Source organism: Oncorhynchus clarkii, chromosome 6 (genome assembly GCF_045791955.1).
Source record: "Oncorhynchus clarkii lewisi isolate Uvic-CL-2024 chromosome 6, UVic_Ocla_1.0, whole genome shotgun sequence".
NCBI lineage: Eukaryota > Metazoa > Chordata > Actinopteri > Salmoniformes > Salmonidae > Oncorhynchus > Oncorhynchus clarkii.
In genome coordinates, this window is record NC_092152.1 from 46,708,362 (window position 1) to 46,725,269 (window position 16,908).

Below are 16,908 nucleotides of genomic sequence, written 5' to 3' on the forward strand. Positions count from 1 at the left end.
GGACTGTTTATACAAGCAATCAGACATCCCATCCACCATAACCCTCCTCATTACCACTGACTTCTTCAAGACTTTGGCAAAATCGACCACCCTTTCGGCCATTGAAGGTCTTATCTAACCGGGTGTCAAACTTCAAATCAAATGTTATTAGTCACATGCGCCGAATACAACCTTACAGTGAAATGCTTACGTACAGCCCCTAACCGACAGTGCAGTTTCCAAAAATTGCAGATAAGAATAAGATAAGAATAAGTAATTAAAAAATAACAATTTATACAGGAGGGTGCCAGTACAGAGTCAATGTGTGGGGGCACCGGTTAGTTGAGGTGGTAGTGTAACGACCCTGGGTTATTATTATCGCGGAAATCAACCCTGCCGTTCGAGCATGCATAGTCGATAGCGCACCGGACATCGGGCTCGAAGGTCGAGGGTTAGAGATCTGCTCTCTGCTGTTTCTTTACATTGGTGTCAGTAGTAAAAACGTTGATAAAAGTTAACCAGCTAGCTAGCTGACTTCTGTGGCTAGCTACCGTAGGTGAGAACAGGGTTGAAAATGCTTCAAGGGAATCCGAAAGATGGAGGTAGGGGACGATTATGGCCAAGGAGGTGCGTGTGCATTGATGTCGGGGGATCTGGCTTCGCCAGGGCCAGAGATCGCCAGGGCTTCGGAGCCCAGAGGCCGCTTGAGGGAGGACGTTAGAGTGATGGCGGCTAAAGCGGGCATGAGTGCCTCGTCGACTGTGCTTCGCGCGGATTCTGGTGGGCGGACCAAAGGGGTGACGTCGACGCGGCGGGACGAGGAATCTGGGGCTTAGGATGTAAACAAACATGGCGGCGCCCAGTTCCCAGCTGCGTCCGTATCAGTTAAGACCCCGAAGTATTCCGGTAAGGCGGATTGGGAAGCTAGCTTATTTTAGGTGGTGGTCGGATGAAGAAAGGACACTGCAGTTTGATATTGATTAGCCCCGAGGACAGACATGATTATGGTGCTTTAGTGGGAGCACTGAGGAAGCGCTATGGACAGAGCAGCCCAGAGCCGGAAAAGCCTGCATGGGTGGCTGAAATGACAGAACTCATTCGTGCTGTGTCGCTACAGGCGACACAAAACACGCACCCTGGTCCCAGGGTCTGCTGGGGTTGTAGCCAGCCAGGCCATCTACGCCGGGATTGCCCCATGTCCCCCAGAGCTCAGGGAAACAGCTCGGGGTCCGCATAGACCGGGTAGTGCAGACCCCTGGCTTTCTTTCCCAACCACCATCATCTTCAGGAGGAACCCACCGGCACAGACGGGGAAGCAAGGCTCCACCTCCCCCAGAAGCATACAAGAACAAGCGGCTGAAGCCTGTTGTTGTGGTGGGCCGGACCCGTGTTGGGGACTTTTGTCATGTCCCTGTCACTGTGGAGGGGGTGCCCTGCTCTGCCCTGGTGGACACCGGGTCCACAGTAACTCTGGTGAGGCCGGATATTGTGCAAGGTTGGACTCAGTGTGAGCCCACAACTGTCCAGCTCCGCACAGTCACAGGTGAGCTGGCACCCATGAAAGGGAAGGGAATAATGACTCTGACAGTAGGGGGCAGGACTGTGCGTCATCCTGTGTGGGTGGCGGCTGTGCAGGACCCTTGTTTCCTGGGGTTGGACTTTCTTAGGTGCACAGGCTGCCAGTTAGACCTAAATGGGGTCACACTGAGCTTCCAGGGAGGGCCGGCAGTCACCATGCCACCCCCCAATGTCACATTCACTCAACCCAACAATCCCTTTACTCCAACAGTTAAAGCAGCAGAGACTCATGCCCCTTCATTGAGCCCTCAGACAGCCCCTGGGCAGCGCCAGTCGTCATGGTTCCTAAGAAGGGGGGCAAGCTGAGGTTCTGTGCGGACTACTGGAGGCTGATTGAGGTAACCAGGAAGGACTCATACCCCATACCACGCATCGATGAGTCGCTAAGGGGTCCGCCTGGTTCTCCTCACTAGACCTCCGCAGTGGCTACTGGCAGGTGCCCCTCTCCCCAGAGGCCAGAGCCAAAACTGCGTTCTCCACTAACAGAGGACACTGGCAGTTCAAGGTCCTGTGCTTCGGCCTGTGCAACGCTCCAGCTAGAGAGAGCTGTGTGCAGAGGAGGGGGTCTGTGCCACAGTGTGTCGGGCGTGCGGGCCTGTCTGCTGTGAGCTGCAGACTGTCGACGTGGCTGAATGGGGCAGCAGCAGGGATGGGACACAGACCTACAGCCAGTGCTACAGTGGGGTTGTGGTCAAAGTTTGAGAGACTGCGACTGGCTGATGGTGTGCTACAGCGGGCATGGAAGGAGGCAGCTACGGGAGAGGAGAGGTGGCAGGTGGTGGTCCCAAAAGCACTGCGGGAGGCTGTGCTCCAGAGTACTCATGGGGTGGTGGGGACTGGACACTTTGGGATCACAAAAACACTCCGTCGCCACCGTCAGGGCTTTTACTGGGGGCAGCACAAGATGGATGTGGAGGACTTTTGCCGCCGCTGTGACCACTGAACAGCGAGAAAGGCCCCCCCAGGCCGCTCTTATGCTCAGCTCCAACAGTTCCCAGTGGGGGCTCCCGTGGAGAGGGTGGGAGTCGATGTAGTTTGGCCGTTCTCCACCACAGACAGTGGAAACCACTGGGTGCTCACGGCCATGGACTATTTCACAAAATGGCCTGAGGCCTATGCTCTGCCTGGCCAGGAGGCAGAGATCATTGTTGACGCCCTGACAGCGGGGTTGTTCAGCAGGTTTGGAGCTGCAGAGTCCATCCACATCGACCAAGGCAGAAACTTTGAGTCCCGTGTGTTCGCCACCATGTGTGAGAGAATGGGTATGCACAAGACCCGCACTACTCCTCTCCATCCTCAAAGTGATGGCCTTGTGGAGCGCGCACCTGCCTATGGTCCTCATGGCATGCCACTCCGTTGTCCAAGACTCCACCTCCTGCACGCCTGCCCTCCTCATGCTGGGGAGAGAGATTCGCACCCCTGCGGAGATGGCATTTGGTCAGCCCCTGGATAGCCCTCATGTTCCCCCGGGCCGGAGTATGCCCGGAGACACGCGGACCACCTGGAGACAGCCCACACCTTCGCCAGAGAGCAGCTGGTGAATGCAGGTGTGAGGCAGAAAAGGAACTACGACGTGCACACCCGGGGAAGGCACTTTGTGGCTGGGGAGCTGGCCTGCGTCTACAACCCCTTAAGGAAAAAAGGCAGATGCCCCAAGTTGGACAGTCACTGGGTGGGACCCTGCAGCATCCTGGAGAGGGTAGGGGAGGTTGTTTACCGGGTGCAGCTTCCTCCCAGGGGGAGAAAGGTGGCACTGCACCGGGACAGGTTATCCCCATACAGAGGGGCCTCTTCTCCCCAAACCCAAGGGACCCCCACAATTCCCTTATCTGGCAATGACATTCTCCAGGCACCCACCCCCAGGTGCCGCAGACAAGGCTCCAGACAGTCCACTCCCCCTGTCTCCCTCCCTGTGTCACCGCGTGGTTCCCCGGAGCCACGGACCTTATTCCCCATTCCCGCTCCCTTGTCCCCCATATCTCTTCCTTCATCCCCTGGGTCCCAGAGGGGCAGCCCCCTGCCACAGATGGAGCCCCCTGTTTCACATCTGGACACTCTGTGACCATCACGGCCACGCAGGCAAGGGAGACCTCCGGGTTTCTTCAGAGACTTTGTTCCCTAGGGGACGAGGGACTTTGTGGTGGGTGGGCTGTGTAGCGACCCGCACAGACAGCTGTGTATTATGTGTTAGGCTGTTAGTGGGTTGTGTTGTACTTACCAGTGTTTGCGGGGTCCGACATGCCAATCAACCTTCTATCTGCCAATCACGGGAATACCTGGAATGTTCTGATGCCGGGCATCCTGGCGGTTGGAGGAGTGGCATAGAGGGGGGTTGGGCAGGGGGATGGATAATTGGACCAGGTTTAGCCTTTGTTCTCTCTCTTATGTCTGGCCTTCACAAGAGAAGGTCACAGTTGGCTTGTGGGTTATCTTTCATTTATTTGATGTGGGCTACGGCCAAACAGTAGCCTGTGTAAAGTTTGGTTAGTAAACTGCCTCTTGGACCTAGACTTGGCACAGTCTATGACTAGGGTGGCGGGAGTCTTTGACAATTTTTAGGGCCTTCATCTGACACTGCCTGGTGTAGAAGTCCTGGATGGCAGAAAGTTTCACCCCAGTGATGTACTGGGCCGTTCGCTCTACCCTTTGTAGTGCCTTGCAGTCGGAGGCCAAGCAGTTGCCATAACAGGCAGTGATGCAACCTGTCAGGATGCTCTCTATGGTGCTGCCATAGAACCCTTTGAGGATCTGAGGACCCATGCCAAATCTTTTCAGTCTCCTGAGAGGGAATAGGTTTTGTCGCGCCCGCTTCGCGACTGTCATGGTGTGCTTGGACCATGTTAGTTTGTTGGTGATGTGGACACCAAGGAACTTGAAGCTCTCAACCTGCTCCACTGCAGCCCCATCGATGAGAATGGGGGCGTGCTCAGGCCTCTTTTTCCTGTAGTCCACAATCATCTCCTTAGTCTTGATCACGTTGAGGGATAGGTTGTTGTCCTAGCACCACATAGCCTACAGGGAGAAGGTCAGAGACCTGGCCATCTTGTTATTGTCGGTGATCAGGCCTACCACTGTTGTGTCATCAGCAAATTTAATGATGGTGTTGGAGTCGTGCCTGTCCGTGCAGTCATGAGTGAACAGGGAATACAGGAGGGGGCTGAGCACGCACCCCTGAGGGGACCCCGTGTTGAGGATCAGCGTGGCGGATTCGTTGTTACCTACCCTTACCAGCTGGGGGTGGCCCGTCAGGAAGTCCAGGATCCAGTTGCAGAGGTAGGTGTTTAGTCCCAGGATCCTTAGCTTAGTGATGATCTTTGAGGGCACTATGGTGTTGAACGCTGAGCTGTAGTCTATAAATAGCATTCTCACATAGGTGTTCATTTTGTCCAGGTGGGAAAGGGCAGTGTGGAGTGCAATAGAGACTGCATCATCAAATCAAATGTATTTATATAGCCCTTCGTACATCAGCTGATATCTCAAAGTGCTGTACAGAAACCCAGCCTAAAACCCCAAACAGCAAGCAATGCAGGTGTAGAAGCACGGTGGCTAGGAAAAACTCCCTAGAAAGGCCAAAACCTAGGAAGAACCCTAGAGAGGAACCAGGCTATGTGGGGTGGCCAGTCCTCTTCTGGCTGTGCCGGGTGGAGATTATAACAGAACATGGCCAAGATGTTCAAATCATCTGTGGATCTGTTGGGGCAGTATGCAAATTGGAGTGGGTCTAGGGTTACTGGAAGGATGGTGTTGATGTGAGCCATGACCAGCCTTTCGAAGCACTTCATGGCTACAGACGTGAGTGCTATGGATCGGTCGTCATTCAGGCAGGTTACCTTCGTGTTCTTGGGAACAGGCACTAGGGTGGTCCGCTTGAAACATGTTGGTATTTCAGACTTGGACAGGGAGAGGTTGAAAATGTCAGTGAAGACACTTGCTAGTTGGTCAGCGCATGCTCGCAGTACACCTCCTGGTAATCCGATCACAGTCACCCGGTACAGCTGGTGCTCTCATGCATGTTTCAGCCAATGCCAATGACAGATGTGGTGTACTCCTCATTGCCATTGGAGGAATCCCGGAATGTATTCCAGTCTGTGCTAGCAAAACAGTCCTGTAGCTTAGCATCTGCTTCATTTGACCACTTTTTTATTGATCTAGTCACTGGTGCTCGAAGCGGCACAGTAGTTTAGTTCTTCCGGTAGGCTCGTGTCACTGGGCAGCTCTCGGCTGTGCTTACCTTTGTAATCTGTAATGGTTTGCAGGCCCTGCCGCATCCATCGAATGTCAGAGCCGGTGTAGTAGGATCCAGTCTTAATCCTGTATTGACACGTTGCTTGTTTGATGGTTCGTCTGGTTAGAGTCCCGCTTGCTTGAAAGCGGCAGCTCTAGCCTTTAGCTCAGTGCGGATGCTGCCTGTAATCCATGGTTTCTGGTTGGGGTATGTATTTACGGTCACTGTGGGGACGACGTCATTCGATGCACTTATTGATGAAGCCAATGACAGATGTGGTGTACTCCTCATTGCCATTGGAGGAATCCCGGAACGTATTCCAGTCTGTGCTAGCAAAACAGTCCTGTAGCTTAGCATCTGCTTCATTTGACCACTTTTTTATTGATCTAGTCACTGGTGCTTCCTGCTTTAATTATTGCTTGTAAGCCGGAATCAGGAGGATAGAATTATGGTCAGATTTGCAAAATGGAGGGTGAGGGAGAGCTTTGTATGCATCGCTGTGTGTGGATTATAGGTGGTCCGGAGTTCTTTTCCCTCTGGTTGCACATTTAACGTGTTGATAGAAGTTAGGTAAAACTGATTTAAGTTTCCCTGCATTAAAGTCCCTTCTACTAGGAGCTGCGCCTCTGGGTGAGCATTTTCTTGTTTGCTTATGGTGGAATACAGCTCATTCAATTATATCTTAGTGCCAGCCTCTGATTGTGGTGGTATGTAAACAGTGACAAAGAATATATTTGAAAACTCTCTCGGTAGGTAATGTGGTCTGCAGTTTATCATGAGGAACTCAACCTCAGGTGAGCAGTAGCTCGAGACTTCCTTAGATATCATGCACCAGCTGTTGTTTACAAAAATGCATAGACCGCCGCCCCTTGTGTTACCAGACGCCGCTGTTCTATCCTGTCGGTAGATCGTATAACCAGCCATATTGTCGTCGTTCAGCCACGACTTCATGAAGCATAATGTTACAGTTTTTAATGTCTCGTTGGTAGTTTAATTATCCCAATAATTTGTTCATTTTATTGTCCAAAGATTACATGTTTGCGAGCAGAATTGAGGGGAGTGGGGGTTTGTTCTATCGCCTCCTACTCCTCAGAAGCCAGCCCGCTCTCTGGCCTCTCTTTCGCCGCCTCCTCTTTGCGCAGATCACGGGGGTCGGGGCCTGTTCCCGAGGGAGCCACATATCCTCCGCCTCGGGCTCGTCAGAGTTGTGAAGGAAGAAAAATATTATGCTCGTCCGTGGCGAGTAATCACAGTCCTGATGTCTAGAAGTTATTTTTGGTCATAAGAGATGGTAGCGGCAACATTATGTACAAAATTAGTAAAAAATAAGTTACAAACAATGCAGATAAACAAACAAAAAAACTAAATCAGTTCAGGGCACGTAAAACATCTGCCTTCTGCTCCGGCGCCATTTTAAATTTTTTTTAGACTTGATTAGACTTGCTCTTATCTCGGGAACTGCCAAAGGGGGTGGTGTTGCAATCTACAGCAGAGAGAGCCTACAGAGTTCTATCTTACTATCCTGGTCTGTACCCAAACAATTCGAACTTCAACTTTAAAAAATCCATCTTTCCAGATACAAGTCTCTTACTGTTGCCGCTTGCTATAAACCACCCTCTGCCCTTGACACCATATGTGAATTGATTGCCCCCCATTCTATCTTCAGAGCTCGTGCTGCTATGTGACCTAAAGTGTGACATGCTTAACACCCCGGCCATCCTACAATCTAAGATTGATGCCCTCAGTCTCACTCAAATTATCAATAACCCCACCAGGTACAACACCAAATCCGTAAACACGGGCACCCTCATAGATATCATCCTAACCAACTTGCCCTCCAAATACACCTCTGTTGTTTTCAACCAAGATCTCAGCGATCACTGCCTCATTGCCTGCAGCCATAATGTGTCTGTGGTCAAACAACCACTCCTCATCACTGTCAAATGCTCCCTAAAACACTTCAGCAAGCAGGCCTTTCTAATCAACCTGGCCCAGGTATCTTGAAATGATATTGACCTCATTCCGTCAGTAGAGGATGCCTGGTTATTCTTTAAAAGTTCCTTCCTCACCATCTTAAATAAGCATACCCTGTTCAAAAAAATTTGAACCAGGAACAGATATAGTCCTTGGTTCTCTCCAGACCTGACTGCCATTGACCAGCACAAAAACATTCTGTGTCGTTCTGCATTAGCATCAAACAGCCCCCGAGATATGCAACTTTTCAGGGAAGTTAGGAACAAATATACACAGGCAGTTAGGAAAGCTAAGGCTAGCTTTTTCAAGCAGAAATTTGCACAAACTCTAAAAAGTTCTGGGACACTGTAAAGTCCATGGAAAATAACAGCACCTCCTCCCAACTGCCCACTGCACTGAGGCTAGGAAACACTGTTACCACCGATAATTCACAATAATTGATCATTTCAATAAGCATTTTTCTACGGCTGGCCATGCTTTCTACCTGGCTACCCCTACCCCGGTCAACAGCACTGCACTCCCCACAGCAACTCGCCCAAACCTCCCCCACTTCTCCTTCACCCAAATCCAGATAGATGATGTTCTGAAAGAGCTGCAAAATCTGGACCCCTACAAATCAGCTGGGCTAGACAATCTGGACCCTCTCTTTCTAAAAGTACCTGCCGAAAGTGTTGCAACCCCCTATTACTAGCCTGTTCAACCTCTCTTTCGTATCGTCTGAGATTCCCATAGATTGGAAAGCTGACGCGGTCATCCCCCTCTTCAAAGGAGACACTCTAGACCCAAACTACTACAGACCTATATCTATTCTACCCTGCCTTTCTATGGTCTTTGAAAGCCAAGTTAACAAACAGATTACCAACCATTTTGAATCTCACCGCACCTTCTCAGCTATGCAATCTGGTTTCTGAGATGGTCATGAGTGCACCTCAGCCACGCTCAAGGTCCTTAACGATATCATAAGAGACAACACTGTGCAGCTGTATTCATCGACCTGGCTTTCAACTCTGTCAATCACCACATTCTTATTGGCAGACTCAACAGCCTTGGTTTCTCAAATGATTGCCTCGCCTGGTTCACCAAATACTTCTCTGATAGAGTTCAGTATGTCAAATCGAAGGCCCTGTTGTCCGGACCTCTGGCAGTCTCTATGAGGGTGCCACAGGGTTAAATTCTCGGGCCGATTCTCTTCTCTGTATACATCAATGATGTCGCTCTCGCTGCTGGTGATTCTTTGATCCACCTCTTCGCAGACAACATCATTCTGTATACCTCTCGCCCTTCTTTGGACACTGTGTTAACTACCCTCCAGATGAGCTTCAATGCCATCTCTCCTTCCGTGGCCTCCAACTGCTCTTAATTGCAAGTAAAACTAAATGCATGCTCTTCAACCGATCACTACCCGCACCTGCCCGCCCGTCCAGCATCACTACTCTGGACGTTTCTGACTTAGAATATGTGGACAACTACAAATACCTAGGTGTCTGGTTAGACTGTAAACTCTCCTTCCAGACTCACATTAAACATGTCCAATCCAAAGTTAAATCTAGAATCTGCTTTCTATTTCGCAAACAAAGCATCCTTCACTCATGCTGCCAAACATACTCTCGTAAAACTGACCATCCTACCGATCCTCGACTTCGGCGATGTCATTTACAAAATAGCCTCAACACTCTACTCAGAAAATTGGATGCAGTCTATCACAGTGCCATCCGTTTTATCACCAAAGCCCCATATACCACCCACCACTGCGACCTGTATGCTCTCGTTGGCTGGCCCTCGCTTCATATTTGTCGCCAAACCCACTGGCTCCATGTCATCTACACGTCTCTGCTAGGTAAATCCAGGTAAATCCAATCTCACTGGTTACCATAGCAGCACCCACCCGTAGCACGCGCTCCAGCAGGTATATCTCACTGGTCACCCCCAAAACCAATTATTCCATTTGCCTCCTCTCCTTCCAGTTCTCTGCTGCCAATGACTGGAGCGAACTGCAAAAATCTCTGAAGCTGGAGACTCTTACCTCCCTCACTAGCTTTAAACACCAGCTGTCAGAGCAGCTCACAGATCACTGCACCTGTACATAGCTCATCTGTAAATAGCCCATCCAATCTACCTCATCCCATACAGTATTTATTTTTTTAGCTTGCTCCTTTGCACCCCAGTATCTCTACTTGCACATTCATCTTCTGCACATTTTACCCTTCCAGTGTTTAATTGCTATATTGTAATTCCTTCGCCACCATGGCCTATTTATTGCCTTACCTCTCTTATCCTACCTCATTTGCACATGCTGTATATAGATTGTCCTACTGTATTATTGATTGTATGTTTGTTTATTCCATGTGTAACTCTGTTGTTGTATGTGTCGAACTGATTTGGTTTATCTTGGCCAGGTCGCAGTTGCAAACGAGAACTTGTTCTCAACTAGTCTACCTGGTTAAATAAAGGTGAAATAAAAATAAAATAAATAAATGTAGACATTTGTTAAGGTAAAGGTCTTTATTTTTTAGATTATCTATTTAATACATTTCGGTTCTTGAAAATGTGCTCTGTTCTTTGTCCATGTTCTGTCACTAAGTGTATTTTATGTTGGTGTAATTCAACATGATATAGGACAGAGAAAAGCAGAACTCCAACATAATTTGGGTGCTTTTAAGGAGTACATTAGGGGAATGATAATCTCATACTTTGAAAAAGTTCAATCTGCGTTAGAAATTAAAATGAAAGAAAAATATAAATTATTTACTATTTTAGAAAGGCCCATAAAAAACTTTAAGGTAAGAAGAAAATACATTTCTGAATTTAAGCAGGAATCTGATCTTTTGAAGAGAGCCAACAACTACAGGTTCAACTCAAATAAAGCATACTATTTTACCAAATAAACCTGGTAAACACCTTGCAGCCCTTACAAAACGATTAACAACGCTATTCAAAACAATTTTCAAATCTCTCAAAGTTTCTATATTTATTTTCCGTAATACTCCACCAAAGACATTCTTTCTTTTAAATATAATTCTTGGTCATAACAGGCTTTATATGGGCAAATACAATTCATAGAATAAAAACTAAAGTTTTACATCTCCCTAAATTGGCGGTTTTAACCTTCCAGACCTGGAGTTGTAAAAACTCGCCACCAAAGGCTTTTACTTGCGACATATTGTTAAATGTACTAAAGAGGCACAATGGGTACATATTGTTAAATGTACTAAAGAGGAACAATGGGTACATATGAAAGATGCGCATACAGATCCCCAAAATCTTTTCACGTGTCTATTTCCAAAGACTAAAGCGAAGAACATTAACAACTTCATAGTTTAGGACAGTATAACAATATGGAAGAAAATGAAACGGACTGCAAGAACCAATATCACTCCCTAAAAACACACCCCTATGCAACAATTCCTGGATAGCTTTTCAGAATTCACAGATGAATAGGCCCATATGGAAAACTAAAGGCATACATGACATGGTAATAGGAAATACAATTATTTCCATGACATAATTAAAAAGCCATTTTGGGCTGACCAACGTAGACATTTTCAAATACATGCAACTTTAAAAGTTTAATATCAGGATATTCATATGATAGGTAATGTATAGAAAATCTTGCAACCTATCCAACTGACAATTTCTTAGAAAAAAACTATTGGAACCAAGACTTAAAAATAACTGATATTGGCACAAGATGAAGGGAGTGTTGCAACATAACTAATGAAATTACAGTTAACAAAAATGTATGCTTAATCCAGTATAAACAAAAATATAGAATTTATTATACAAGAGACAACATTCACAAATTCTACATGTCTTAAGTATAAAATTAACTATGAATCTATAATTCATGCCTTCTGGGTGTGCTATAAAGTCCAAAAGTTATGGGCAGAGTTAGAAAGTTGGCTGTCAATTATTACAATGTAAATGTACTTTTTAATCCGTCTATCTGCATATTTGAAGACATGAAATATGAGGGTTGCGGTGAGAAACCGTACTTTTCTCGTCAATCATTTAAAAAAAAAAAAGTTTACCTAAAAACTGTAAATCAAATTATCCTCCATCGTTGAGACAGTGGAAGAATCAAATGCATTATTATTTAAATATTGAAAAGGTGTGTGCAACAGAGAAAAACAGAATACCGCAATTTGAGGTTATATGGCATAGTCTTACAAGCACTGGAGATGGATGCGGTGGGAACATGTGGGTCTGGGCACAAAACCATCTTTTGTCTGTATACGTTTATATTGTTAGAAACATTTTATAAAATTTTACCCCCCCCAAAAAAATATTATAACCTGTGTGTCTGTCTCCCTGTACAGGTGCAAAGCTTTATGCGTGGCTGGCTGTGCCGTAGGAAGTGGAAGCTGATAGTTCAGGACTACATCTGTTCTCCCCATGCTGAGAGCATGAGGAAGAGGAACCAGATCGTCTTTAACATGGTGGAGGCCGAGACAGAGTATGTACCTAAAACCACTCACACAGAGACTGATTGATTGATTGAGTGGCTGATTTGTTAATTGATGAATTGAATGAATGATTGATGAATTGAATGATTGACTGTTGTTATTTATTCGAATCCAGCACCAGCACACCTGATTTCACGCATAGTGTGATTAGACCACAAGTCGCGTATTCAGGTGTTTTATTGCTGGGCTGGAGCAAGGTCTGCATCCTACACTCTTAGAAAAAAAGGGTTCCAAAAGTGTTCTGCGGCTGTCCCCATAGGAGTTCCCTTTTTGGTTCAAAGTAAAACCCTATTTGGTTCCAGGTAGAACTCCTCTGTGTAAAGGCTTCTACCTGGACCCGAAAGGGGTTGTTCAAATGGCTTCTCCTATGGGTACAGCCGAATAACCCTTTTTGCTTCTAGATAGCACCTTTTTATTCCAAGATTGTTAGTCTGATCCTTGTTGATCTAACCCTAGGTATGTCCACCAGCTGTCTATCCTGGTTAACTGTTTCCTGAGACCTCTCCGCATGGCCGCCAGCTCCAAGAAACCTCCAATCAGTCACGATGATGTCAGCAGTGTGTTCCTCAACAGGTACAACACATGCATGCACACACACACACACTCCCACACACACGCACACACAGAAACATGTTTGATATTCTGTTTTTTATTCATTTTATATCCAGTGAGACCATCATGTTTCTACATGAGATATTCCACCAAGGTCTCAAAGCCCGGATAGCGAACTGGCCTACACTGGTATTGGGTAAGTTGGCATTACACACACTGCAAAATGCATGCACACACACATAGACGCACACATGCACTCGCGCCCACACGCACACACACACACACACACAACAGTTGCATAGACCATGCAAACCACACCCACACATTATCGTTATCGTTTTTATTATCGTTTTTATGTTCGTTTTTATTTCTATTAGTTTCAAGGTTTTTATTTAAAATCAGTTTATTTGCAGTTAGTTTTCAGATCCACTTTACTATTTTTTATTTAGTTTTTAAGTTTTATAAAAACGTTTCTAAGAACACACTGGAAGGAAGTCAGCCCGGTAGAGGAGTGTGGCAATGAATTCTGGGCGTATTCAGCCTAAGGGAGGAATCAGGCCCCAGCCCCCTGTTGGTCCTGGCAGTGGCACCTCAGGAACCTCCCCAGTTCCTGGTTCATCCTCTCCACCTGCCTGTTAGACTGAGGCCGGTACCTGGAAGTGAGGCTGACTGTGACCCTTAGCTTCTCCATGAAAGCCTTCCATACACTTGATGTGAATTTGGGGCCACGGTCGGGCCACAGTGCCGGAAGGCCTGCTGGAACAGTGCCTCAGCGACCTGGAGAGCGGTAGGAGACGAGAAAGGCATGATGAAACTACATGATTTAGAGAATCTGTCCACTATCACCAATATGGAGGTAAAACCATTAGAAGAGGGGAGATCAGTGACAAAGTCAATGGACAGATAAGACCTGGGAATCTGAGGCACGGGAAGGAGTTTCCCTGCTGGAGCGTTCCGGGGGATTTGGATTGGGCACATATGGAGCAGGAGTTGACATAACGAATGACGTCCTGCACCAAGGTGGGCCACCAGGACTTTCCAGCACTGGACTGAATGGTGTGGGTGATATCTGGATGTCTAGCAACGGCAGCTGTGTGTGCCCAGGTCAATAGCCAATCCCTTATCCCCGTGGGAACGTAGGTGCGCTCAGGACGACAGGTGGCAGTTGTGGGTTCCCTCTCCAGGGCCTGGCAACTGTCCACATCTAGGTCCCAGAGCATGGGGGCTATGATTCAAGAGGGTAGGATTATGAATGCACTCAAGACAGGAACCTCTCCCGAATCATAGACAGGGCATCTGCTTTGATGTTTTTTTAACCTGGGCTACATGTCAGCGTGAAATCGAATCTGGTGAAGAAAAGGGCCCACCTGGCTTGGCGTGGGTTCAGTATGTACTCCAGGTTCCGATGGTCGGAACTTACATTCTGATATCTTGCTCTTATTTCCGTTTTATGAAATAAAAGTGCATTAGCACTTACCCGTCCAGAAGTATGTCCTGTTCTTGCAGAAATAGCTCCTCAGTTCCTGTTTGAACCATAACACTCAAAGATTCCTCAAACAAAAAATCTGTCTCACTTTCACTTTTTCACTTTCACTTTAGACTGACTCCGCTTTTCCTGATTTATTCGCCATGATGTCTTCAATGAAATCGTTGAAAATACAACTTTCTCAAATACTGCTGCGCATAACAAGCGTCACAGCAAGTCCTCTGATAGTCAAGGCGGAGTTCCTTACGCGTGCATTTACAAACAAAGAATGGTGGTCCAACCCAAAACCATTACATACTAGATATCAGAATGTAAGTCATAATTTTACCTTCAGATGTGAATGTGTAAAAACTGTCATGGCGGAAACTGTTTCTGTTGTTGATTGCTCTTCTCAAACAAAAGCATGGTATTTGTTCTCTGTAATAGCTATTTTAAATTGGAAAACGTAGTTTGATTACCAAGATTCTAATCTTTTGAAGGGTGTAAGACACTTGCATTTTCAAGAATGTTTAATGTTACGACGTTGTATTTTTAGTTGTCACTCTGAAATGTCCCCTGATGTTGATCCCTGTACAGGGATCGCAGCCATAAGAGGTTATTTAATTAAACCTCTGACTTGCCTAGTTAAATAAAGGTATAAAAAAAAGGCAAATCGGCAGCCCAAAAATACAGATTTCCGATTGTTATGAAAACTTGAAATCGGCCCTAATTAATCGGCCATTCCGATTAATCGGTCGACCTCTAATATGGATTACCTTAACGTTGGGACAGGACAGCCCCCACATCTACTTCTGAAGTGTCCACTTCCACCACGAAGGGCAGCGTAGGATCTGGATGTTTAAGCAACGGGGCGGAGGTGAAACAAGGCTTCACCTTGAGGTGAGGTGATCAAGCTAAAGTTCTTAATGAATTGGCTGTAAAAGTTAGCAAATCCAAAAAACCATTGTAACCCTTTTATGGTGGTTGGGACTGGCCATGACCTGACAGCATCCACCTTCCTCTCATTCATCATGACTCCTTGCGGGCCAATATGGTAACCCAGAAAGGAGACCTCCTCCTGATGGAATTGGCACTTCTCTGCATTAACGTACAGGTGGTTGGCCAGGAGGCATTCCAGGACTACTCGGACGTAAGCAATGTGCTTCTCCAAGGTAGGCGAGTAGACCAGGATGTCGTCGATATAGATGACCACCTGGCGCCCGAGCATGTCCCGGAACACCTCGTTGACGAATGCCTGGAACACTGACCGAGCATTAGCTAATCCAAAAGGCACCACCAAGTACTCGTAGTGACCGGACATCGTTCTGAAAGCCATCTTCCATTCATCCCCCTCCCGGATGCGGATCAAATTGTAGGTACTCCGCAGATCCAACTTGGTGACAAAACGGGCCCCGCGGAGCTGTTCAATCGTGGCCGGCACCAAGGGTAGCGGTACTTCGTGGTGATGGAATTCAAATTTCTGTAATCGATGCATGGGCGCAATCCTCCGTCCTTCTTGGCCATGAAGAAGAAGCCTGCTGACGCAGGGGAGGTGGATGTGCAAATGAAACCCTGCTGGAGGGCCTCCTGGATGTACTCCTCCATAGCCTTGGTTTCGGCCACTGACAGAAGATAGATGCAGAGCCTGTAAGCAGGTCGATGGCACAGTCCCAGGAGCGATGAGGAGGGAGGCAGGTGGCGCGGGTCTTGGAAAAAACGTCCCGAAGATCTTGGTATACCTCCAGGATGTTGGGCTGAAGGGCAACTGCAGGGCTCTCAAGCAATGTGGAACCACAGGGAAAAGGTAAGCAGGTCTTTCGGCATTCGGGTGCCCAGTCGGTGATTATGAGTGGGTATGAGGTGGGTATGAGGTAATGTTAAGGGAGGAAGCGAGGGCCTGGTCGATAAAATTCCCCACGGCACCGGAGTCCACTAGAGCTCTAGAAACAAAACATGAACGGACATGAACCAGTGAAATCGTACTAGGGTTGACCATGTGGTTGTCTCTCTGCTCCTGTGGACCCCCGTTTAGAACGAATCGGACACCGTTGAATCTGGTGCCCATCCTGTTCATAATAAGGACAGAGCCCCAGCTGTCTAGGATGGCGTCGCTCAGCCGCGGAGAAACGTGTGGCCCCCAGCTCCATGGGTTCAGGCTCTGACTCAGAAAGATTAACGGAGGAGGGAGAGAGGCGATGGGGGCATGCATGGTGCTCCCGAAGAAGGTTATCCAGACAGGTGGCCATCGCGATGAGGGCATCCAAGGATATGTTGTCGTCTCGGCACGCCAACTACATCTGGACCTCTTCGCGCAGTCCTCTTCTGAATAGGCTGCGGAGCACCAGCTCATTCCATCTGCTGGATGCTGCCACTGTCTGAATGGTGAGCGCGTACTCCACCATGGTCTGGACATCCTGCCGTAGTTGGAGTAGGCACTCACCCCCCTCTCTGGTCGAAGACCCCCCTGAACCCAGCTCTTCCTCTCCTCTCTCCCAGACGGCCGTGGCTCAGTCCTAGGTGGTGGTGGCAGCTCCCATCTGATGAGCGAAATAGAGGGAGCACTGGAGTAGGAAGCCACGGCATTTCAATGGAGTCCCGTCATATTTGTCCTGAAGGGACAATCAGGTATCGCTGACCAGGATGGAGTACTGGATAGGCAGGGGTACTGGCTC

General features: G+C 47.7%; 1 protein-coding gene across 1 annotated transcript in view; it reads left to right on the plus strand.

Moving 5' to 3' along the window:
- The window catches only part of LOC139411224 (Ras protein-specific guanine nucleotide-releasing factor 2b), a 202,004-nt gene that overhangs the window by 101,692 nt on the left and 83,404 nt on the right, over positions 1-16,908 (plus strand). The window contains exons 5-7 of the mRNA XM_071157235.1: positions 12,073-12,209; positions 12,676-12,792; positions 12,888-12,967. Coding sequence (XP_071013336.1) covers positions 12,073-12,209; positions 12,676-12,792; positions 12,888-12,967 — 334 coding nt within the window. The remainder of the gene's footprint in view (positions 1-12,072; positions 12,210-12,675; positions 12,793-12,887; positions 12,968-16,908) is intronic.